The sequence below is a fragment of the Tigriopus californicus genome, chromosome 4 (genome assembly GCF_007210705.1).
Source record: "Tigriopus californicus strain San Diego chromosome 4, Tcal_SD_v2.1, whole genome shotgun sequence".
NCBI lineage: Eukaryota > Metazoa > Arthropoda > Copepoda > Harpacticoida > Harpacticidae > Tigriopus > Tigriopus californicus.
Genome location: NC_081443.1, coordinates 8,319,709 through 8,344,836, shown reverse-complemented (window position 1 = coordinate 8,344,836; position 25,128 = coordinate 8,319,709). Strand labels below are relative to the sequence as shown.

At 44.4% G+C, this 25,128-nt stretch overlaps 2 protein-coding genes across 6 annotated transcripts; both read right to left on the bottom strand.

The window, feature by feature from the left end:
* Positions 1 to 4: 4 nt before the first annotated feature.
* Positions 5 to 7,119, bottom strand: LOC131878995 (uncharacterized). 2 transcript variants are annotated; one of them, XM_059225181.1, is made up of 21 exons: positions 6,577 to 7,118; positions 6,306 to 6,496; positions 5,251 to 5,487; positions 4,625 to 4,772; positions 4,462 to 4,547; positions 4,212 to 4,377; positions 3,753 to 3,965; positions 3,537 to 3,671; positions 3,241 to 3,467; positions 2,966 to 3,168; positions 2,671 to 2,894; positions 2,390 to 2,600; positions 2,169 to 2,333; positions 1,970 to 2,090; positions 1,654 to 1,891; positions 1,348 to 1,536; positions 1,050 to 1,272; positions 786 to 979; positions 510 to 722; positions 276 to 449; positions 5 to 204 (listed from the first exon to the last, which is right to left on the bottom strand). In XM_059225181.1, the coding sequence occupies exons 1-21, from the start codon at positions 6,656 to 6,658 to the stop codon at positions 68 to 70; spliced, it is 3,777 nt and encodes a 1,258-aa protein (XP_059081164.1). In that variant the 5' UTR covers positions 6,659 to 7,118; the 3' UTR covers positions 5 to 67. The 2 variants fall into 2 exon arrangements, with proteins under 2 accessions (XP_059081164.1, XP_059081163.1); XM_059225180.1 differs by having other exon boundaries at positions 3,241 to 3,671; positions 6,577 to 7,119.
* Positions 7,120 to 8,729: 1,610 nt separating this feature from the next.
* LOC131879455 (uncharacterized) lies at positions 8,730 to 18,148 on the bottom strand. 4 transcript variants are annotated; one of them, XM_059225785.1, is made up of 4 exons: positions 17,902 to 18,148; positions 14,405 to 14,705; positions 10,840 to 11,022; positions 8,730 to 10,746 (listed from the first exon to the last, which is right to left on the bottom strand). In XM_059225785.1, exons 2-4 carry the CDS (start codon positions 14,698 to 14,700, stop codon positions 10,572 to 10,574), a joined length of 654 nt encoding a protein of 217 aa, XP_059081768.1. In that variant the 5' UTR covers positions 14,701 to 14,705; positions 17,902 to 18,148; the 3' UTR covers positions 8,730 to 10,571. The 4 variants fall into 4 exon arrangements, with proteins under 4 accessions (XP_059081768.1, XP_059081766.1, XP_059081767.1 ...); XM_059225783.1 differs by lacking the exon at positions 14,405 to 14,705 and adding an exon at positions 12,497 to 12,859; XM_059225784.1 differs by lacking the exons at positions 14,405 to 14,705; positions 17,902 to 18,148 and adding exons at positions 12,497 to 12,859; positions 12,942 to 13,246.
* Positions 18,149 to 25,128: the final 6,980 nt, after the last annotated feature.

Below are 25,128 nucleotides of genomic sequence, written 5' to 3'. Positions count from 1 at the left end.
GCAATAGGTGCTGTACTTTGTCATTAAAAGATAAATTAGTGACGAAATAAAACTAGTACAATTTGTATTATTTTTTTCGTCCAAATGCTTTTGCTCGAGCCATCAACGATTGTTTGAACACCGTCCAATCAATTTGCGGGATTGACGTGCACTGAACAAAAGGGTTCTGCGGAGTAACTCGTCGAAAAACCCGTAGAGGGTACTCTAAAAATAGAAAAACAATGCCATTAAAACCAAAGTATAAGCCAGGGCAAATCAATTGTACATTATCTTACTCAAGTTTGTAGGCCCCGATTTTCCCACAGACGAGTCACAAAGCAATCTGGCCATGGTGATTCGCTTGATTTGAGCCAATTCTCGAGGTGAGAATCGAGTCAATCGACTTGTGCCTTCTTCGTAAAAGAATCGGTCTGCTCGGCGAAATCTGGCAAATTGACTTCCCACCAAGCCTAGAATTATGTTTTTGAAGTCATTAAACAAACTGACGGGTCTTTGAATACCGATCTTACTGGCATGAGTGGGACCAAGGACATGGAGTCGCCGACCTCCTCGAGCAGGAGGTTTTTCCAAAAGCCCAAGTATATAGGTATCAGTGTCCTTGTAGGATTTGTACAACTGTTTGAGCATGGTGGTCATGGCTCTGCCATAGATGAGGTTCTTGGCGAACCAGTCCCATCCAGTGATATCTTCACCTCTGGCAAGTTTCACGTACTGATGAAAAGCTACATGGAAACCATGAACAGGATGTATCGGTTGGATAATGTGATTCACGACAAAACTCTCACCCCCAAGACCATGATCTCGACCTCGGTTGATGTTCCAAGCCAAGAGGTCATTGCCCCCGTTATTGGACGGAAATGGAATACTGGGTCCGTCAAAGTTGAAGATCTCTCGAGCGGCTCGACTGAAGAAACCATCTACGCGACCAGCAGGTGTTGCAATCATGCCCCTCAAAAGATCTTCCTCAAATCGATTGACCCTGTGAAAGTGAATGTCATCACCCTCTTTTAAACTTGATAAGGATAATTCCAGAGTCCCATGGCCCCAACCTGAATCGGAACCAATCAAACACAAGGTTGTGGGCATTGAGACTAGTGATGTTGCTCAGATTTTCATCCAGGACTTGAACTTGATCCGGAATCATGGCATGTCCAAATCGAAAGGATGCAGTGGCAAACACATTCATCACCCCAACATCCATATTTCGATTATATTGGCGGGAGTAGCCACGTCTTCTCGAGAATAACTTGTACTTGCGCATCATTCGCTGACCTTGTGTTTTTTTAACAAGAAATCTTCGAATAATTGAAGGGTCGAAACGAATCTCCCCAAAAGTCTGATTTGTACCGATTAAAAGAGGTAGATACTCGTTATAGACAATATGCTGATACATAGCCACGCAAATACGTCGGGCCTCCTCCAAGCGAATTCGACTGGGCCAAGCTGTCGGCAACTTGTTCGCCACGAAGTTGTGAAATCGAACAAATATGGTTTGAATGGCTGCCAAACCAAGGTTTTCATTGGTTCTGAAGTCACCTGTTTATACGATGAAGCAGGGACGCATTACTATTGCACAACTTGCCCATTTGGTGCAAAGACAAAATCATTTTCTCTTCCCCATCAGAATGGAAGAATGAATGTACAATACACTACCTCCAATGAAGCAATTGCCTCTGCTCACCAAACCATTTCTTCTGGCACTTTGCAAACAGGCTGGGCAAGAATTGACCGGCGTCCCGGGGGGAGGGACCGTGGTGAAGCACAATGGCATGTAATTATTGCCAGACGTGCGCAAGAATGGGGTATTCAATTGCGCGTTGAGGGCGTCAAAGTAACTTTTCTTCGAGTTGTAAATTTGAGACAAGTCCAGCCAATGAGAGATTTGGGTCATCTAAGGACAGGGCAGATTATACTGTACAATGTGGATGGGTACATCAATGTGAGTCATTCAAATTGATAAGGGAATTACGATTTGTCTGGGCCCTAATTTGCAACTAAACGGTGGAACTGAGCCTGTAGTGATCTGTGCCATACATTGCCATCTTTTGTTGGGCGCTTTCCGGCTCCAATAGGGATCGTTGGGTGGAATCCTATGTCAAATGAGATCGTTGACTTGAGGTGTCTTCGGAAAGGCAGTGTTTTTTTTTTTTGCAAATTATTGCACGTACCTGAATGGAATACAGAAGCTTCGTGAAGCCGCATTTCCTTCGATAAAAGTATTTGCCGTGTTGTTAACATTGGTCACATCAAAATTTAAAGGCAGAGGTCCACAGCAAGACGTGGCAGCTCCACTGCCTCTAGCGGTATGGGCGGCTCCAAAAACCGGAGTGGAACTGAAATGGAAATCCTTATTGTCCTTGGGGATTCGTCGACTAAAATTGACACTAACTTAGTGATGGATCGAACGAGAGTGTTGCTGAAATCGTGCGCCAGAAATTGTCCGAAAAACACGAAGAAAGTGTTGACGTTCGGATCAGGCAGATTTCGGCCTCGGTTTCGAGACGACCTTCGGACGACCTTGGTCACACCTAAACTGATTGATCTTGGATTGGGGAGGGGTGAACCGTCGAACCGACTTCGACGGAATTTTGATATACCATCTGAATAAAAGGTGGACAATTGCTTACCAGTGTACACAGGTAGCTTCTGAGTTTGCTCTCCTGATCTTACCATGGTAATCGCCCCGAATCAGTCGATCAAAGGGCAAGGATAAAAGACCAAAGTGCTTCCGTCGAGGGTGAAGATTGTTACAGGCTCCCGAATGAGAGCGATAAATTCTCGGATTGACTCCGTTCACGCCAATCTGACGGAAACCCTGTTCAGTGCAAGCCCGAGGGAGCTCGGCCGACCTTAATTGAGCAGGTTGTTTCCATATGCAATTTGCCCTTTGCCGGCTGAGTTGTCAATGCAATGCAGGATTTGCTTAGTATGAGCTGTCAATAGGCATAGATAAATCTCGACTCACCCCAAACCAACCGCTGCTTGGATGGGGTTCAAGCCTAATTTATGGGCTAGTTTCTCCGTGGTTGAGAGGAGGATATCACTGTATAGTGAAGCCGCTTTGAAAGCAGGATCTCCTTGAAGATTTCGCTCCAAGGGTCTTCGTTGAACTCCAGCATTGGCTGGAATGTCAATCGTCGCACCAATACGGATGACCCCTGATGTGGGCTGCGTGAAATGTGAAATGAATGTACGAAAGAGTAAAACTCAAATTGGGCATCGCAAATATGGATATGGCACCTGATCTCCATAGGCGTTCAGGGGCGCACTCTCCAAGAACGTCTCATTCGAATAGTCGTACAGTGATTGGCGTTTACTTCGAGCTGATCGAGACTTTGGACAAGTGTTCTGAAAATGGCATCCCTCCTCCAGGCCGATTTCCTCATCTCTCAAGGTTGTCTCCCAAGCCTCATGAAGAAGCGCCTCCAGACTAGGGAAATTTTTCTCGGTCTTGGACGTGGTTGTGTCTAATGAGCAGGTGTACATTTTAGTTCCAACAAGACACTCGAAGCCACTGAAACCGACTAATTCGATACCAATAAGTTTCTGTAGGGTATGGTCGTCAATTGGCATAGAGGGTTTCACAGCCAAAGGGGACTCGAGGATATCTGACACGACCGAAATCTGTCGTGCCTTTTCCATATGCATTCCGGTAACAAAATCTTCGTGAGCTGCAATATGCTAAACGATATAAATCTGGACCTGCTTTGCAAGAGCCCATGTGATCTAGTCATAAATATTCTAGCACTGACCAGTGCAAAACTTATCCGGATGGCAAACCAGACGATTATCAGCGCAATCTTGGTCGTGCTGACATGATTTAGAAATGCATCTCCCCTCATGGCAAATTTGCTTGATCGGACAATCCAAATGCAGATCGCATTGGCCGTCTTTATGGACCACACAGATTCGATGCTGGCACTTTTGATTGGCCAAGCAATCCTCGTGTCTCACACAATCCATGGCTAAGAATAAGCGCTCAAGTTAATCAAGTCACTCAAGAAATCCAGTGTGACGACATGCGCTTGAGTTTCGAGTTTTTTTACCCTACTCAAACGTACCTGTCTTAACTGACGCACTTTTATTTCCAACCTTGACCTTTTGAGTCGGTCGCTAAATCTCCACAATTTATGACTCTGACCCCTAAGCGTTTGCTTAGGAAAAAATCCGAGTGATCCCTCAAAGAGAAATATATCAACCAACATACGTACACTTGCAAAACCCGGATTCGGGATTGCATTTGGAGTTTTTCGGACATTGGTTGGGTTCTTTACACATGACTTGTGCACACACGTTCTTCAGGCAAACATGGTCTTGGGGACAGTCTGAGTTGTACCAACATGGGGGAGACAATTGGCATTTCCCGTCACGACAAGTCTAAAAAATAGCAACAATAAATCCTTGTCATAATGAGAACTGAACGAATGCGATGATGTTAGGTTTACTGTTTTGTGGATTCACCTCGAGACTGGCACATATTTCAGATTGCGGCGAGATTTCTTGACAATTTCGTGGGAAGCAATCGTGACTTGTCGTGCAAGTGAAATCTGAAACAGTAGGGGTTCATTTGCTTGATTGATTGTCGAGACATATGCGAGCACCAGTAAGTTTGAATACTCTTCACCTGAACAATAACCTGACCATCGATCCTGGTGACATGATTGGCCTTGGGAACAATCTGAATCTTGGGAACACATCAGTCTCGTGCACGTCTTGGTTCGATTCGAACACATTCGAGAGCGTTTCGGGCATTCCCCATGAGATGTGCACACCTTGCATTGAAAACACGGTGAGAAAATGGGTACATGGGTGAAAGAGATCCCTGAAAGCATTCTAATATTCTTGGGGCACATTATGGCCATCTAATGGCGCTTAGTTAGATTTAGAGTTGTGAGAATCTTTCCTGAAAGCAGTTTTGAATCAATGCAAGTTGAGGTGGACACTTTGGGAATGATCTATGTCAAGTCAGGTGCCTGTTTTATTCAAAATTCATAATTCCAGTCTATGTGGTTTAGAACTGAAGACCGGGAAAAAGCGTGAGACCCATAAAAAATGTTTTTTCACACAAAATGACGTCTTAAGGAAACCGAAAAACCTCGTGTTTTCCCATTTTCATCGAATGAAACACGATTTATCCGCATAAATACCACGCACATCCACATATATTAGGGCTTTAAAGAAACAGGTACTTTCCCAGCCCTTATCTCTAGCCAATGGAAAGTGAGCAAGTCCCAAAAAAGCTTGAATTACCGTGCTATTGGCCTTGGTTTGAAGTGGACTACAATGGTTGGCTTCGCAAATTTGATTAGGCGGACACAATCGATCATCAGTACAGGGTTGACCCCGACATTTCCTGCGAATGCACCACATATCTCCCGGACAGTCTCGTCCACTCAGACAGAGTTCTTTAACACACAAATTGCGTGCAATATGGCATACAAAGTCCGGAGGACAAGTCCGATTTGATGTGCAAAACTTGACCGAGCCCTATGTGAGGTAGAGAACATGTTTCAAATGAAGATTCCAATCTGACCGAGGGAACTTTTGTTCGACTATCTCATCCAAGGATAAAGGTCGAATAAAGACACTATGAATCATGCCATTTAACCCTTTCAACATTCAACGTCAAAGAGGCGTCAAATTCACCACGTGACCTTCTGTCCTTTGTCGGAAGTTTCAACGAGAGACACGAAACGTGACGTCTTGAATCTATTAGACTTGAATGGCAATTACGTTGTTCACACATCAAGTGCATGCATGATCTGTGTAATGACTTTACCAATGATAATATGGATATGTGAGATCGGCTTAGGATGAGATTGATCTGTCATGGTCTACGTACACAAATATTCCTATCTCTCAATGGCCTAGATTTCCGTTCAAGCGAATACAAGAGAGATTCAGCTAGAATCAAAGATTTTTACTTATTGAAATTTGATCGAGACTCTTCCGTTTGTCCGCTATTTGTATAGAACAATCTTTTTTCTTCATTCCAATATCCGGCTGAAGTCACAACATGAGAGTTTGTCCAGGTGGTTTTTCCATTAACATTTTATCCAGTCATAAAAAACCACTTGCCCCTGGCTATTTTCTCCAAGAGGAAAGATTCAAATCAACCTTAGAATGAGTTCTAGTGCATTACGTCAAGGAAGCACCATCACCACCACCACCATCATCATCAGTACCTTTGTGTACAAAGCGCATTATATCCTGACGTCTCAAAGCCAAGACTCTTTCAATTGTCGGCTCTGACTACTTAGATGCATGGATTGAGCCAGAAAGAAGAACCCTACGTTTCCTCTCACCAAGGGTATTTGGATGCAATTCCCTTTGATGCAAGCCTGTCCTTCCGAACAATCCCCACTGTTCTGACAATGACGCTCCTCCTCCTCCTCCTCACAACGACCGTTGACGCAATGCATGAATGAGCTGTGGTTGTTGTGGTTGTTGTAGTAGTAGGGTTGGATGCATCCGGCATCGGTATCACATGTGGAGTCTGGACGCGTCACATGTTGGTAGGGGTGAAAGACTTGCTGTACGTACAATGGAAATTGTTAGCGTAGGCATGACACTTACTTTTCATGTTGGCACTGGTGACTAATTGGGTAACGATCACGGAACTCAGTTGGATCGTCGTTAGAAAGCTCGCCATGGCCATTGACGTCGCTTTGTGATCTTCCGAGTATATGTTCCCTTAATGTACTAATGAAGGGATGGATGTTTGACATTGCTCCGACAAGGATAGATGGCTCGGTATAAGCCCTCTCAAGGATGCATTTTGGATGTGCCGTGGTGCATATACCGAAGCCGTTCAAATTCTTCCTCCGAAACTGGCTGATGCAAACTCGACAATGGATGTAGGGCATAACATGTGGCATTTAGAGAATGTTCCGGTTTTCTACTAATAAATTAGATTTTTTTATTTTTAGAATTGATATTTCAATGCTTGACAAAGTTAGAATTTCATTGAACTTGCTAAAAGGGATGACATAATTCCATAGAGGTTCGTAAACTATGTTTGTTATGCTACGACATTTTTATAGGGGATGACCACATTACGACTATTGAAACCCAACTGCATTTCGATAGAATTTGAACTCACATAAACGAAACGACTTCAAAGAAATTGTCTCAGTTGTTTGTCCGTGCTCTTTCGAAACCAGACCTTCCAATATCTTTTGTGGTATCCTTTCTATACCACATTGCTTTCAATTCATTATTCAATTTGTTTTTATCAGATGAAATCATGAGCATTCAATAAACGACATTTTTGAAGCCTAAAAAAGGTCAGCATTCAAAGAGACTCCTTGTCATATACAGTGCAAATGTATTCAATCACACTTCTTGTTAATTTCATTTAGAAGAAAAAAAATGTGTTGCATACTAACATTTGCTACAGGACTTTTTTTCTCGGGAGTTCTGTGAACAAAGCCTCAACTATATTTGAACAAATGTACTTTTGCTTGTGTGATGGAGTATAAATCTGGAATACATGTTCTGTCTATGATAATGGTCTAAAAGAAAGTGAGAGTCATGATCAGGTTTTTGCTCTCATATTATTTTATGGATGAGAGACGAATCGTAAGATATACACTCTCATGACGAAGCCTTTAATCCAAAATTAATTGTGGGCCTCGTCATGACATTTTTTCCTCGCCATTCTGAAAACATGAGCCATTGTAATGCGTGCATTTAGGTAAGACGAAATTGAACCTGTCGTCCCCAAATTGCCAATTGAACTCCCGGGAATGGTCAGTGACATTTTCCTGACATCCTGACCAAAGACAGAACATGGTTGGCTCGTTTGGTTGTCACTCAATCTTTTGATGGCTTGATAACAACCGGTTCCGGATTGTGAAATTTCTCCTCGTCCGAATTTCAGGTTTTCGAGCAGCCACCTTCTCTCTGAACTAAGTACGTTGATTCGTACATACATAGGTATATACACTACTGACTGTAGAGGTAAAAGTAGTAGTAGTAGTAGTAACGTCCTGCTATTAGCACTGTACCTACGTACATACACTCGTGCTAAGACTAGAATTAGAAACCTTGAACGAGGCTCGCATTCGGTGGATGGACATTCGTCGGCTAGGTGAATGAAGGAGGAGGTCTATTTCTTGCGCCACGGCCCCAGGTTCGTTTCCCTCTTCATGTCGAGAGGGAAAGTGATTGCCGAAGCTGGCTCGACGAGCCAAACCATTCGAAACGAGAATACAAAATCCTGGAGCCATTTCAAGAGGCGTCAAGCGACTATTACTCCTGGTTCTACCGATGTAGCCACGATGATAACCACTACTACCTTTCAATTCACCCCTCGCCCTGGTGGCTTGACTTCTACTAGGGCCTATCAAGTCATGTGGACAAAGGTTCCCAAGGAGGTCGTCGTCGTCATCATCCTCGTGGTCGTCGTCATTGACTGGCGTGGCAAAATCGGGAATTTCTATCCTTGCTTGAGTTGGTTGAGTTGGGTGGAGGAGGTGATACCAAATACCAAAGAAGCATGACGCCAATATTTGGTGTGTTGGCGAGGCGAAGGCGGATCTGTCTAAGATGACGAAGGTTAAGAGATCCCTGAGGCCAAGACTGGAGAATGCTGCTTGGAGGAGAAGGATTTTGAGGAGAGTAATGGCGATTGCGAAATCTCCCAGCTTTCATTGTGTGTCTCGAGGATGATTTGGGGGTTTATGAAAGGGCTTTTTGGAATAATGAAATAAGACAAACAAGGATGGTTTTGATTTTTTTCTTGGATTTGTTATTTTTTTGTTCTTTATTTTCCACATCTTTTCTTTTAGACTTATTAAACACACCAAACAGACTTTCAATCCTCTATCTTCTCAGGACCCTTTAGCATAGGAGAAAAAGAAGAAAATAAAGGGGGATCAAGAAAGTAGAGGAGTTTTCAATGCTTGTTGTTTCGTTGATGAAATTTCTCAGGGATTTTACATAGTATCACATAGCTCATTTAGGTAGGTTAAATATTGATTTCTTCCTAAACTAAAAACTTAACAATTACGACCCTGCGATTACACAATACACTACTGAACAAGTACTTTAGTAGTAGATATGAACATGGCATATAAAGTAGTAGTTATTTAGAAAGGTGATTGTCAAATAAACAATGAATGATTGAATGAATGTTTTCTCATCTCTCATAGTTCATGAATCCAGTTGCTATTCTTGTTGTTTGTTTCTTTCTTCATAGAGTTGTTTTCGTATGAATGATCTTCGAAGCGTTCATATTTGATTCCAATGGAGCAGGTCTCAGGGTCCAAAGATTCGGTTGTTGGTGTTGTTGTTGTTGTTGTAGTAGTTGCAGTAATAGTGGTAGTAAGGCCATTTTCTTCAAATTCTCTATCTATTAGAAGTCCTTGGTCGTCTTGGGTCTCATCGCAGTCTGTTGGTCGTCTGAAAAGTTTACTGGTTGATGGAAGAGCACTTCGTATGAATCATCACTGCATCCTGCCTTCGCTCACTGCCTCGAATGGTCGAAGGATGGTTGGGAATTCGAGAAACAATGCATGGGCACTAGGTCCCTCCTTCCTTCCTTCCCTCCTTCTTGCGGCATCCGATGATAATGATGATGATGATGATAATGATGTTGGTGGTGATGAAAATGAGGATAATGTGAATGATCGTATGTGGCTCTCCACTGAGGTTTTGGAGGCTGCGATCTTCTCAGATCGTAGAGGTCGATGATTTTTGATTTGATTTCGATCTACAACAGTACTTAGTACTTACTATACATAGGAGTCGAATTTCGAAACTTTTTTTGTTCAGTTTTCTTCTGTTTCATGATGATAAGGAAGACGGATATAAAATGTGCTACTAAAGAGCAGGCGCACCGCCTCAAGCGTCTTCAGCCTGTCTAGCCTTCAAGGGGCTTGGAACCAGCCAAGCCTCCTCCAAAGGTGGGTGGGTCCCCTCCTTGGACGGAGAGAACGTCGACGTTTGGAACCGGGTCCACTCGAGAGAATGACGGCTTCACATCCAGTCTTCTATCACATACCGTCGGGTTTCTTTTGTAACTTTCTTTGTGCGTCCAAGCTCCGAGGTCTCGGCCTTCAGTTCGTCGGACCGAACACAGAGAGAGAAAGAGGCCTCGGAGCAGTCTTGGTAGAAGTAGTGCCCGGAAAAGGCCTCATCGACATGGGTCTAGAGGAGAAGAATGAGGAGGGCCGATCCATCCAGGGTGGGTGAGGAAAGTTGATTGTTGAAGTGGAGTAGAAAAGTGCAAGCAGGGGGTCGAATAAGTAAATGGCCGACCAGCCCTATCTCACGATAGTAAGACCATCACCGCCCAAATTTGTCTAAGAGGGAGTCCTGAAACATCTTTGAGGTTTGTTGATACGTTGTTTGGAAGTAGAGAAAGAACGAGTTCGCCTCGTTTCATGAGGATACACGACCCGGGGAGGTTATTCTCATTCACTTTGGCAGTTGTGTAATAGTGTAGTTGTTGTTGTTGTTGTTGTTGAACAGTTGGAAAGTTTGAATAGTTGTTGGGTTGTTGGGTTGTTCATGCGTGGTTTGCGTTGTGTTTGTTGCTTCTAAACGAAAATTATGTAGAAATGGGCTTAGAGGCTGTTGCCACTGATGTTCCTCTTGAAGGAATCCTTGATGGAGTAGGGGCATTGGAAGAACTCCTCGCATTCCTTGTTCTGGTCAGCGCGAGAGTTGGCATCCAAGTATTCGTCAAGGAGTTCCCTCATGTCGTCGGGAAGGCTCAAGACCTCGAGGTACTTGGCGTATCTAAAGGCAGAAATTAACAATCAACATCTCCATCCAGTAAGTCAGTTCACTCTCTTTTGTAATCCTTCGTCGACTTAATGACTTTCAACTTACTGGAATCCAGCCTTGAATTTCTCGGCAGCGGCACCATAGTAGTCGGGTTCCCTCATGACTTCACAGATGAGTCGCTTTTGGCACTCGAGGTCGTTGTAGTCGAATCGCTCATAGAGGTCTTGGAGCATGGAGATCCATTGGATGATGTTGAGCGAGTTGAACTCGAAGCCATCGTTGGAAGACCTATAATCATGGAAGCATGTGAATTCCCAAGCTCAAGGCACATGGGAATGTATGTATGCATGCATATATGCGTGTGTGTGTGTTTCCATCACCAAGTCTGTATTGGTACAATAGTTCTCGATTCGACGCTTGTGTTCAATATAATATTGGTATACCATACTCATTGATACCTGTCGTGGAAACAAACCATAAACTCATACAAGCTACTAAGGTGTTGAAAAAGCTCCCTATCAGTTGGAGTGACCCTCAATTGACTGACGTTTGGAAAATATTTGGAATCGTAATGTGCCAATGGTGTAATAGGATGACTAATCAAGAGTCGCGTTAGGCGTTTCCTTTTTCCCAAGTTGCGGTACTCACCGTCTTCTCTTACGAGAGGGTACACCCTTATCAGTCTCCTCAACTGGAGACCAATCATAAGACATTTCACTTCTACGAGTTTCTGCCGGATTTGTTGGAGGAGGAAAGTCTGTTTGGCCTTGTTCGTAAACGCGAGCCCAATCAGAATAGGCCCTCAGGTATTGCTCGTACTCCCGATTGTATTGGGACTCCTCGGCATATCCTACACATTGTTGTGAGCAATCACAAAATTCTGATCCCGAAGCAAGATTATCGCTAGGAGGTGGATAGAAAATCGAAGAAGAACCTCTCGTTTCTAAAGGATCGTCCTCTTCTTCTGGTTTAGGCCAATTCTTCACGGCAGCCGCAGACAAAAACGCTCCGGCCAAAAGAATGCCAGATTTATAGGCCAACGACGTGTTTGTGATAAAGCCTACTGGATTGGCCCTTTGAAATTGGTTGTCACCAAGGAAATTACTAAATGAAAATGGACTTGAGGTTGCGATTGTGGCCGTGCTGACCAAGCACAAGACTCTGGGATTCATCCTGGCCTGTCTTTTGACCTGAATAGAAATCAAAGCGGGCGTTGAATGTATGAAAATCCATCTGAGGACAAACATCTGATGTGTGAGTGAACAATGACGATCTTTTTGTTCACATCAAGGAAAGGGCGTACATGAAATTGTGCAGCGCGTGAAGTCATGCTCTCAACCTTGAACTTGTCGATGTCCTTTCGGTACATGGTCGAGGAGTGAAAATATTGCACTAGTTCAACCGTAATGTCCGATATTTTGCCTTGTAATAGCACTCCACGGGAGTGAGTCCCTTGGTTGCGAGTACTGTGAAGGGGGAGCACAATCAACAAAATCAGTGGCCCGAATAGTTCTGTGATACGCATCCCAAATGTGCTGATAATGCTCCAAGGTAGAGTGCGACTGCCATGAAGGATTTGTAGTCCGAGGGAAAGAAAGCAAAATTGAATGTACGAATGAATGAGTTGCTAAGAGCAAATACGAAGCCCAACCCTAGGTTGTATGAGTTTATCTTGGACCCTAATATCCCAACGAGTTTGTAGTCACGGGAGTGGTTTCGTCTGGTGTCCGAAGACGGGAAATCGGCGGTTTTGTATCCTTACCTGGCATATTGTTGGTAGCCATAAGAGTTGCTGCTGCCATAGCTTTGACCGTAACCGTAGCCAGTGTTGTTTTGCGATTCAAGGAACAAGTAGTAAAGGGCAATTGCCACGGCACCGATGACGGCTGCCGCAATCAGAGCATAAGCTAAAAGTGTGGCATTCACTTGAACTAAACTAGATGTGAAGTTGACAAAGAACAATCTAGCGTCTGCCCCGGCATCACTCAGATCCTCAAATTCTGAGAGCTCTGAACCATAAGCTGTGGCGGCAAACAAGAGAACGACTGCTAAGCACTGATAGACTTTCATTTTGAGGTTCCTTTGGGGTGTGTCTCGGGTCAACGCTAGGGATCAACGAAAGTGGCTGTAACAAGATTAGAGGAGAATATGCTGATGAATGGATGATGGGCGGATACCAACCCCGTCACAGGGTTGTGCTCTCTCACCAAACAGCAATGGCTCCAACAACCACAACGGTGAAAAGTTGTTACGGTCACAAGAATTATGAATGCTCAACAGCCTGGATTATCCTTTTTTGTGGGAGGAGGAGGAATTGTTGGTTAACTTCAAAAAGATTCAAGTTGCTCTACCACCACTACCACTTCTCTTGATCTCGTACACTCACTGACTGACTGGTTGGTTGTCAAACTCGGTCAAACCTTAACAGATGCTGCCCTCAAGTAATTTGAAATGGATTGGCGGAATGCCGCCGATTTCCTTTGCCACCAAAAATGATTTGAATGCCTTGTGGTAAACATACCCCAGTGCTTGACACTCGACGCATGGAGGCCTGTGGTCTGGAAGGCAGGATGGTTCGACGTGTCCTGCGATCAACGTACGTTCACACATAGCAGTCGCCACCACCGACCACCGACCACCGACCAATTGGCCGCGAAATCAAGCGTGGACATGATGTTAGCACGGACAGAGCAGACATGGGTTATTTTGACGGAGCCAAAGTGTGCTGCTATTCAGCAGGATTCGAGGGTCGCCTGACGGATATGATGCAACCAACCTTTGGTTCTCAGACGAGCCAGCCAAGTCGTCACATGGAAAAAGTGCGAATAGATGGGCTTGTCATCCGTCGGTTTGATCTCAACCCTCTTTACTGCCAATCTTTACCCAAGCATGTACAGTACGACTACAATAGCAGTACTTAGCTATAACGGAAACGTACCGAAGGGCGGGATAAGCACGCTCAGAGTTTTGATTTTGTTGCTGATAGTACTGGGCGTAATCACGATCGGGAATGGGCTCGGTACGGGAAGTGTTGCCGTAGTAGTCATAGAAATACAAGCCCACCCCCACGATGAGAACCAAAACCGCCCCCACTGCAATCCCATAAAGCACGGATGTTGCATTGAAATCGGCCAAAGTTCGGGCTGACAGCTGAAACTGGGTGACATCCTCGAAGAGGAGCTGGTCACTCGTTTGAGCGGAACTGGTTCCCAAGCAGAAGCAGGAGCAAGAAATGAGAAGCAAAAGTGCACTTGCATCCATGACGGAGAAAATGATGGCCAACATTCGACCTAAATGGGGGATACTTGATCAAATGAGGAGAAGGCCGTGCATGGTCACGTGGGGAATCATTGTCATTGATAAGCATGGCGAACCATGTAGACAAACATCTGTGTTTGAGGACGGGGGAACAAGGGGTGTTTTGAAGTTGGAAATTGGAAGTTGGTTGCTTGCCATAAGTGGAGGGGACTCCCAGGGAGGGTGATTGTGCAAAAGCTTAGTAGAAACTCTGAGCGAGCGAGCGAGCCACGCCTATGCTTGAAGCTTGAACCTACTCACAACTGCCTACCGCGACATACACATTGAACACAAGCGACTCAACGATACTGTATTGATGATATGAGTTTACCCTGAAAGTGCGAGCCTTACACGGCGAGTCTCTGATCCTTACCTATATTGAGCATATTGTTGCTCATAGTTTGCGTATTGGTCGTTGTTGTATTGCTCAAAGCCATTTCTGTTGTAACCAGTGGAACCACCCAAAATACCACCGGCATAAATAAGATAGGCAATAACTCCCAGAAGAATGAGGGCACCGAGCAGAGTAAGGCCGGCAGCCGTCCCGGAGGTGTTCATGAAGAGGAATCTGGCCTCGTTCTCGGCTAATTGGCTGTCATCGAAAAGCTCCTCAGCAAAGGCTTGCTGGGCGGCCAAACCGAGCACAACACAAGCTATCCAGAACTTCATGATACCTACAAACAACGCGAGAATGGGAGCGTTAACTTGGGTAGCGTTGCTTGCTCTCTCTCTCGGAGGCATGGAATAAAATCCTAGGCACTACCAAGTTGTTCAGAAGGTATGACCACCAAGTGTCAGCAGTAGTCACCAAAACGTTAATACTTTCAATAAGTCAACGAGAGAGTCCAAGCCAGTTTCAAAGTTGGGACCATGCAAATGAGTGTTTTTTTGTCGTTTCAGATGGGCAAGAAAACGTGTTTCCGTGTGCTCATACTACCAATAGCGAAACTACCACGATCTAGTGCAACTAGTAGATTAGATATTGGGTTAGACGATTGATCCATCTAACACTCAAAAGAGGTGTTAGGCCCCTACTGGATGAGACTGAGAATCTCGGAAAGATCTTGCTGAGCCCTCGAAAACTGGTTCCCATTTTTGAAACTGGGGATGTGCTATTTTGACATCCAGAATACTCTCATGCCATTTCTATTGCCTCACATTCCTTGCTTGCTTGCTTGTACTGTGTAGTTGTTATTGATGTAGTTATTCAAAAAAATGATCAAAAACGAATTTCTATTCAAGGTGAGCTAAAAACGAACAGCCGTGAGTGAAAGCCCCCCAAACCTTGCTTTTCAAATTCCCCCATCCCCCTCTTTATCTTTATCTCTCTCTCTCTCTTTTCCACCGATTGGTTTGGTTTGCTGCATGAGGGTCATCGCCCCCTCTCTCTTTCTCTCTCCCTTTCTCTCTGCATTCTTGACCTAAGTAGGTCAAGCTTTTCTATCGTCAGCTAGAAAAATGGCCGGTTTCTTATCGCAAACGGGAGGACAAAAAGCAAAGAACTACGTTTTGAAATTGGTTGGTTGGTAGCGTTAAGGGAGTCGAATGTTTTGTGCGTCTGGTAGTCTAAAGGTAGGGGCATCACAAGAAAAAAAAAGACAGCGTTTAATTCTCTCGTCTCAAGAAAGTCGGACAAGGAGGACAAGTGAGATAGACGAGACCTAAGCGAGCAGCAGGACTACCTATACCATGCACACAACGCAGAAAACTTTTTCTTTCAGGCGATCCACAATGTGGCCACTTTTCTGCCGAAGACCATCCTACGTGGTCCTAGTTCTAGTAAGTGTGGGCAAGGTACAGAAAAAGGTGGTTGTGGTGGTTGTGGTGGTGGTGGTGGTGGTGGTGGTAGTGGATGAGGAGGGGGAGCAGCAGAAATATATCAGTCCGTGAGGTTATGCACGGTAGACGGACGGGAGGAGGTGGTGGTGGTTACAAGGTGCTCTTACTACCCAGTCTTCGTCGTCTTCATCATCAGCAACAGCATGATCAACCTGTGTGGACCTGGCTTGAGGTGGGCCATCTCTGGACGATTTCAACTTTCACTTGAAACCATAACTAGTAAGTATGGCGACTGCCATTTCCTTGAGCCGGCTACTAAAAGCCAAAGAATGAAAAATTTCGAGACCGGCCATCGAGTGGAGAACGTACGTACAAGCTCATTGGCGCTTCAGGTCTTTGAGGAACCATCGTAATGGAACACTCGCTCAAGTTGAGGGAGATCCGTTTAGGTAAGAAATCGGGCGCAATGAGATTGTACTAGAGGCCTTTCGTCTCAATAAATGAAACCAATCAAAGAGTTTGAGTAGCAGGAGTTGTGGTTGTGGTTGTGGTAGCTGTAACTGTAGCAATAGCAGTTGTGGTAGTAGTAGTAATAGTAGTAGTAACAGCAACAACAGAAACAACATTAGAAATAGTAGCAGGAGGAGGAGAAGTAGTAGTAGTAGTAGTGGTAGCGGTGGTTGAATCTGATTGCATAGTATTTGCATTGTCCCAAATTGAACTGCTGGATTTCGAGCCCAAGACAAGGCCGAGTTATTAGGATTGTTTCTGGCTGCTCAAAAAGGACCTGGCTTGTTGAACATTGCATTCTGGTGACCTATTGCTGCGTGGTGATGATACATTTTGAAATTGACATCGTTAAAATGAAGACAGAGAAAGAAAGAGACATTGAGACGAACAAAATATCATAAGCACAACATCATCATCATGAGACGTTGAAACTGCATGCGCATCAAAATCTCACTGGTTCGTCAACTGCCTGATGATGGTTATTCGTTTGGAGAACAACTTCAAGCTTTACTGACCAACAGTGACCTAGATCGTTGAAATCATATGTGCATACATATCCAGTGAATTGCCAAGTGCGATAAAAACGTGGAACGTGATTGATTTGAAAATGTGAAAGTGATCCTGGAATGTTTGCCAACGGGTTGCTTCGACAACAATGGAAGGTGTAATTTGGGTGAAGTTGTGCAATAGTTCAATTTTTTCGAACTTGAGACAGGTTTGAGTGCTGAATATTTCTCAGATGTTTGTCTACAGTCGAAAAACTTGCCGTCAAACTACGGCAGGTTTTTGGGTACAAAGCATGTTCAAATGTGCCATGAAGTGGATGGAAAAATTACCGTCCAATGGTGATTTTGCGAGCAAAGCTTTCAGGTTAAGGAAAAAATATGGTTTGGTTGCCGTACAATCGATGAGGAACAATTGTTCCCAAAGGCATGTGCATGATGTGTTGATTCCCCTTCCCGGCCGAATTGAAGACGAATTGCAGAAGAATTTCCAAAGACATTATTTTCTCTTTTGGTCTCGAGCTCTGTCAAATTTACCATGTGGTGGCGGCAGCAACAACAACAACAGCGAGATGAGAACAGTTGGAAGCAATTTCTATGGCAACACGTGTTGTGAACACTCCGTCAGTGATGTGAGTCTCTAGATCATGAGATATGCGCCATAAAAGCGGAGGATCTCTGGTAGATTTGCAGGCTTTGCGTAACGAAAGAGGCAACCTCATGCAAAAATGGAACGCCCAAGTCACACTGGACCGATCCAACCTGGAAAACGGCTCTCAAATCACACATCTCAATCACTAGATTCTCATCATCCAATTCTGGAGCCTTCATCCAACACAAGTGTTCCATTTTGAAGGTGGCATTTTGGTGCACTGTTTTCAACACTCATCATGGCACTGGGACAAGAAAAGGGTCACTGTTGTGGCTAGTGTTGTGCCGTGTTGTGGTCGTTGCCGCTCGCTGCTCTCACATCACAAATATTCAATTCGTACCAGGGAGGATCGTCATCCACATGGTTTCTCTGCTTCATTTTAAGGATGTGGCTGATTGGAGTTGTGTGTCTTTTTGGAAGACTTACCTGATGAAAGATGTTCGTTTTCTCCACCCAAGAAATGAGAAGCTACACAGGTCTTTACTGTCTGTCACAGTTTTACTGAGTGACTTCAGATATGTAGGTGAAATGTATTTATACTGGCCCCAGGAAACTGTGACGTCACGAGGGCCCACCTGAAGCCAGTTCCATCATCCAACCATCCATACACACATATCCTCTTGACTCGAGCACGGAGAAGAGCCTCGTTTCTTGGCAGGCGCTCAGAGATTTCAACGAGTGAGGGCGACCATGGTCATTCCCTCGGTCCTCCTAAGAGCTGGGGGTTCTTTAGCTCAGACTCGAACCCTCGATCAATCCTTGGCTTGAACATTCTTGACGTACAAGAAACTATAGCCCGAGGAGTAGCGTCCGCAATGAAGTGGTTCCAATGGCTTCAGGACCAGAGGATGGATGTTTTCTCCACCACTCTCGATCCAGTCAGTAACCACATCTGTGTCCTGTATGAATTGTCTCTATTCCACAGTCCACACCACAACTTGGTAGCAATGGCCGGGTTAGTGGCAGTGCCTTAAGTGAGTGTACCTAGTGTATGTAGTAGTAGTAGTAGTAGTAGTATACGGTATGTAGGATTCGGTACGAACGTAGTGTGTACAGACTCGTGGACGATCCTCGGCGGCATGGCGGGCGCATGATGATTTTTTGGCTTATGGAGTCTTCCTTGGGAAATTGTTCTTGAATCGCATGTGGCATTAGTCAAGTGGCATTCCAGCCCGCATACCGGGATTGGATGAAGGCAATGAAAGTGTTCTAGGGTGGTGAGAGAAATTTGTCTCGGTTCCTTTCAGGGTAACCTGCTTTGAAGGATACTGCTCATGCGTTGCAATACCAATCATCATCACCGTCCTGTACATACTCTGTATCTATATCCTCCTATCTATTATCTATATGTATGTCTACTGTGTCCCTTATTCGGAAAGGCATTCAAATTCATGACCATTCCACGGATCACATGTAAGGGTCGAACCATCGATGGTTATGCCGCTTGCATTCCAAACCAGCAAATCGGCAGGCCAAAAGGTTTCAAGAAATCGAATATCTGCTTAACCAAACGACTTTTAGGGTCTTTTTTACGAAAGTCTCCGACGTTGGCAGGTGAATTTTTGAACCTGCATGACCATGATTTGGATGGTGTCGTTTTCCATTGGTTTGGACGACCAGGGGAAAAAGACGGACGCCCCCTTCCTCCTCCTCCTCTTCAGTGGTAGTACTTCTATTCCTTCAGCTTTGACGGCTAGTGAGTGCCAGGTCTTACACACGACCAATATGTAGTCACTGGCTCTGGCGTTTTTCCTGGCATAGTGAGTAGCAGCCCGTGGAAAATGTTCACATCCTGCTTTCAATCTCAGCAGCAGTCACTGGACAGGAAAGAGCTTGAAGTCCACGATGGTGGTGACGATGACTATGGTACAATATACTCGTTCATCTTGAGGTCTCCCTGGCCCATCTTGATTCAATTATGTAAGCCAACTTTCATGCTTGAATCCAGGGAAGTTGAGAAGAAGAGTTGGTGGATGAAATGTCATTTCGATTGTCATCGGGGATGCTGGCGATGGCGATGTTTTTTTTATCTGACATATCAACAAGGAAGCACGTCAAATTGGTTTGGCATTGAAGGATTTGTGCTAAAGAGCTGAAAATCTTGTCTATGCTACGATTTGGCTTGAATTTTCTCTACCATCCACTGAAATGGAAAGAAACCTTGAAAGAGACCGTCGTTCAATGCCATTAAGTTGCTTCATAGAATCCGGGGTCTGGATGCTTCTTACTATTTGGTGCTTGGCTGTACGAGTATGTGTGGTGGGGACCAAAGTTGTGAGCGGAAGCGCGATCAATTGTAATGATTTGACACCCACAGGATCCCCGGGCCTGGAAATTCATTGTGAAATCGATAATATTTTCCACCGTGACACCTTTGGTCATCGGGCGGTGGTTCTGACTTGGGTAAAGCTATCTTGCAATCGAACACAAACAAGGCCTGACACATTCATTGCCCAAGCCCTACTCCGCCATCTGACTAAAAACAAATTAGCATGCTCATTTTATAAATTCAGCTTCAAATCATTATCGGATCTGGGTGCTCTCATTCTCAGCCTTAAAAAAAACTTGGGTACTATATCTAACTCTGTCCAAAGTCAAAGCCGTTCATACTGGACTAAACCTTGTACTATTGGAAATGACCTCAAAAGTTTGGTGAATGTACATAGACTCTCTCGCTGACTCCATTCCAGGTTCCAATTTCCAAACTACAAACTCCAAACGAGAGAGGACCACAGTGATCTAGATTTTGGAGGGAAAGATATCTACAACCTGATTCAAGCAGAGCACCTACCTCCATTGAGACATGGAGAATCCCGTCTTTTCAGCTTTGAAGTAAATGCGAAGAGCCAAGGAAGACTCTGTTGTTGTGCAATCCCTTTGGCTCGTGAGTGGCTAGAATTGGCCAATTGGTTATTTTTTTTCTTTTTGGTTTTCATCCTGGTAGAGATATCCTTTGATATCGCCTCGATTTGAACCCATTGTCAAGTCACAGTATGACAGAAAAGGCAAAGTAATCCCTAGGAAATAGTCACTATCTTCCAAGCTTAAACATCGTGACTCGAAGCTTTCATTCGACTGAAGTCTTCTTCTCCTTCGTCTTCTGTTCTTTCATTCGGGTTTCCATTCTTGGACATTTCTCAACTTTCGCCTTCATAGCGGCTGTTTCAGACTTTCATTGTCCTCCTTACTCGAAGAAGTTTTCATACCATCTGCAAATAATTAGTCTAAATCTGTGGAGTCAGTTCTTCTGTCGGATGGTCCGCTGGTTACTTGGTCGGTCGGTTGGTTGGTGAGCCACTCGTTTCACAGAAGAAATGAACGGCCCATCCGCTTTTCGTTTTACTTTCTGATCCGTGCATTACCTAATTCTAACCCAAAGATCAATAGAAAGGGGCCTAGATAAAGATAACAGCTGACTGAGTTCTGGTAGGGAACCTTTTGTAAACTGGTCCTTTCTTTATTCTGAGGGGAGAAATTAACCCCCAAGACAATTTGACCTTTGCTTTCGCTTCTTTTTTATGTCTACACTTTTACTGGGTCTGAGCAAGAAATGGCATCGATTGAATTCTAAGAATTCCACTTAAAAAAATAGAAATGGCAATGGAGTTATGGACCTCATAATAGAAATATCCCAGTCTTGGAAAAAAATAGTGCATTAATCTGTCTACATTTCGAAGATGTAGGGGAAGAACTTGTCCTTGCTACAAAATGCCGTGGCTTTGATGATTTCAAATTGAATGATGATTATCATTATCATTAATGTACAGAAGGGGAAGCCGTGCAGACAAAACGTGATTAAGCCAGTATAGCAATACTTAATAAAGTTAAGATTGGACTCAGTTTCAGATTTTGGTAGAAGATAAAGCAGGAAAGACATGATTATACGTATCTCCTTTTCTTATTTTCAGAGGATAATGACTACCTTTGACTGGAGCTCCATTTGTAACCCACTATAACTTGATAATCGAGCACTACCATTTGTTGTACAAAGACAGAAATGCAATCCTGTGTCTACATACTTCTTCGCTCGTCAGACAAAACGCTTCATCAGTCTCCTTGTTGGCCTTGACAGAACATGCTCACAAGGATGAAGCTAATAAAAGCTCTATGAAAATTTCCCCTGGGTTAAAGGTTAGGTAACAAATGGTCAATTACTGAGCCGCCATACATTTGGTACTTGCGCTTAATATGCTCATTCCTCATTGTACTTCATGGCCTGGATCAGTAGTCCTGAAGGTACAGGTAAATCATTAAGATCATTGCTACAACTGTACTTAGATGGGTGGTAGTAAAAATGTAGAATGGGTTTGTAATTGATTGAATTATCGAGATTTCAGTTATCTAGAAGAACGGTGCATGAACGAAAATATCCAGAGAATGGTTTCAGTCGGGACCTCGACCAGGCCTTGTGGTGTCGTTGGAGAAAGTTGAATTCAGGTTTCATTTCTGCCATGGAGAGAGAGAGAGAGAGCTGGAAACCAGAAATTGTGTCGAAGATCCTCTTCTTCCAGTTCTTCTTCTTCTTCATCTCATCATCGGTTGGTTCTTCGTTGGTTTCGTGTCTCTACCTACTCACGTTGTTGCCTGGTTGAACGTTGAACCCACCGCGTCTTCTACGGCCCCCTTAACGAATGGCAGTTGTGTGTGTCTCTCTGGGTCAATCCAGAGCTTGGACTGGCCTTATGAAAATATGGAGAATGAGACCAGCAGAAGAGACTGGACAGTTGGTCAGCTTCATGCACACATGGGATGTTTTCTCTGCGGCAGGCAACACTTAGCTTTACTAGTAGTACGAATTACGTACAAAGTAGATAGTGGTAGATGGTTGATAGTTGGAGAGGAGGGTGCATGCAGAAGAAGCTGGTGAAGGAGAGACATAGAGAGCTAGGGGAGAAAGAATACTCCCACGAAGGTATTCTTGGCAAGCCATTGGACATCCTGTACATTTCGTGCTGAAGTCAGCTCAGTAGAAAACTAGAAAGTGAATGATCTTCAGTTGTGACACCCACATCTTAGTTGTTAGTACGTAGGTAGCACGTCTTCCTTCCTCGCCTTCGTTTTCGTCTTGCTTATCGTCTCCATCCTGCCCAATGGGGACAAAACGAGAACTCATCTTGTCGCTTTGCTTAGCCGACTGGGGTATAAAAATCGGGCTCATTATTCCATTATTCCCAACCCGGCTCTTTTCTACTAGAACATTCTCCAAGTTGCAGAAATGATTTCTCCCTCTTCGAAACGGATGACTCGAAAGTGTGCGAAATCCTTGAGAAATGCATTTTTGACCCGATCGAGCCGGAATGGCCCACTGTCCCTTAGGTGATGGATGAGGAAAATGCGCTCAGATCCTCGAACCGACCTCCGCCATACCTTCTTGCGAAGAAACTTGAAGTTTTCGCCAGTCTCAGAACGTCAAGGCTAAGTAAGATCAGCAATCGGAATCAAAAGGGGCTCGCTTGACCTTGGATCTCTCTCTTTTTTTCTTTCTTTCTTTTTTTTCGTTCTCCCCTGCTCAATCTCCATCAAATCAACCTATGCCGGAGGATTGGTGTCCTGCTGTGGGGTCACTTCCCTAATCACACATCATGCCCTAACTACTCGTGCTCCATTTAGCGTAGCGAGTCGGACCATTTGACAATGTACCTATGTAGTAGATCGAACCAGTTGGTGTTGGTGGCTAGTTGGGCAGGTTATTTTGGAATGCTCGGTAAGTGCCCCAAAGAGAACACACGACGAGTACCTTGACCACGCCTGAAATTGCCAAGTATGCAATTTCAGTGAAGTCACAGCATATGTACTGTAGGAATGAGAAAGGAAAAGGAGTTGGCATTGCTCAAGATTATTTATAGCCTTGCATCTAAATACTGTAGGTGACCATTGATTAGGGCATTAAAGAGCTTTCAGGCTCGTCTTACCCAACCAAAGACGACGGCTGACAGTCTTTCTTGTTGAGTCCATGTGTATATATAGTTGTAGTATTCAAAATCGCGCCATATTGGCAAATGGAGGGTGAGATAATGAAATGGCCCCTCTGAGAAGATTTCGTCTTTCGCTGCGGTTGTCTTCACAGCTTTTTACCTCGTTGAATCGACAAGAATTTTTGAAGTATTGTCTCGAACTCAAATCCGTGACGATCGTCTCAAAAGGAGACGACGCCAGAGGCGTTAGAAATATGGTCTTGAACTAGGTCAAGGATACTAAGCTATTTTGTAGCAACTCTGCTTGTTTGCACACTGTACACTCCGGATAGAGTGTACCACATGCATGTGAGTGTACGTACACACCGTGTGTTGCACTCTAGAACTGGTCGAGCAGGTCCAAGGGGCAAAGGGGATTTGGTAAAATATGTTCAGTTCACGTCTTCCACTTGAACAAAGTATGGAAACATTCGAGCGTATCAAGACATCCAATGTCATTCCAAACGCGTCCATGTTGCCTCCAGATCATTCATATCTGTTTCAAAAGTTTCATTCACCATGGACGTCGAGCCTGATCCCCGCCTAATAGAGGCTCTCGATAGTGTATAAATGTAGAAGATAACAACGAGTTTGAGCATCACGAGCGGGACTGGATGGCCAGAGTCCAAGGTTTTGATCATGATTTGTTGAGCAGACTAGGTCACGACAAAGGGGGGGGGAGCAGGGGAGAGATACACAATTGAACGCTTCTTCGTCTTTGGCCTCTTCTACCCCTCCTGCTTCTCCTGTTCCTCCTCATCTACATTATAACACCATTGGAGAGTGAGTCAGAGCTGAGATTTTCATCTTCCCCAACATTCCTCCTACGGGGGCCTCAAAGCACGGAGCTTGGAAACTAAGCGACCTAATTCGGCCCGTTTTCCCTTTTTGAACCCACATAGCCGTAATCATCCTTCTTCTACCACTCGTGCGTGTACCTCGAAGTGGCCCCTCATGGTTCGTTCTACCCGCTCGATGGTCGTGTGGAGTGGTTGGCGATTGCTTCAACTTTCAGTTTCAAAGCCGGACTGCCCCTGGCTGTCTTCCTGCTCGTTGCTGCCCAACCATCATGACCAGAGCACTCGGAGCACCCAAAATGCTTGATGGACTTGCTGGATTAAACCAACGAACACCTTTGAGGCATTAAGGCAGTTTCTCCGAGACTTGTTTGCATTATTCGAGGCTGGATTCCTCGTGTTGGCCACCAACAGGCGAAGCAAAAGAGAAGCTCAGACTTGGAAGTCGTCCAAGAACACGTGTACGAATGTAGTAGTAGGAGGAGGGAGGAGGGAGGAGCTTGTGCTGGATGAGGCCAGCGGAACATTCATTCAAGTATTGGGGGCTTTTTCGATGATTTCTCTTTTCGTTTCCGTGAATTCTCTCAAAGCTCGGTGTGTGCCTTGGTGAAGTTGAACGAGATTATCCAGATGAGCCGTTGAATAATTGACGATGATATTCAAATTTTCAATTCAAATGGGAAACATTGATGGATGCGATGGGAAATCTTGGCATCTTCAATGAACACGGTATATAGGATTACACTATTGTGCAAACGCCAGAGAGGTATTGATGGTAATTATTTTAGTGGCCTCTTGCCAGACATTACTTGCGAACTAAATTGACTGGCTGAAGCGTCAAATAAAGGAACGAACCTTTGGAATTGGGAGTTCCTAACCTTGATATTTTGGTTGGTGTATTT

Bases quoted from the DNA above. Each gene is read 5' to 3' on its own strand.
- LOC131878995 (XM_059225180.1), bottom strand. From the start codon at position 6,658: ATGGCCATGGCGAGCTTTCTAACGACGATCCAACTGAGTTCCGTGATC. The intron at 2,334-2,389 runs GTTAGTGTCAAT...TTTCCATTTCAG, and splicing joins CTCGTTCGATCCATCACTAA to TTCCACTCCGGTTTTTGGAG. The intron at 723-785 runs GTGAGAGTTTTG...GTTTCCATGTAG, and splicing joins TCGAGATCATGGTCTTGGGG to CTTTTCATCAGTACGTGAAA.
- LOC131879455 (XM_059225782.1), bottom strand. From the start codon at position 13,995: ATGGATGCAAGTGCACTTTTGCTTCTCATTTCTTGCTCCTGCTTCTGC. The intron at 11,023-13,672 runs GTACGTTTCCGT...CCATGATTATAG, and splicing joins CGTGCTTATCCCGCCCTTCG to GTCTTCCAACGATGGCTTCG. The intron at 10,747-10,839 runs GTAAGTTGAAAG...TTCTGCCTTTAG, and splicing joins AAATTCAAGGCTGGATTCCA to ATACGCCAAGTACCTCGAGG.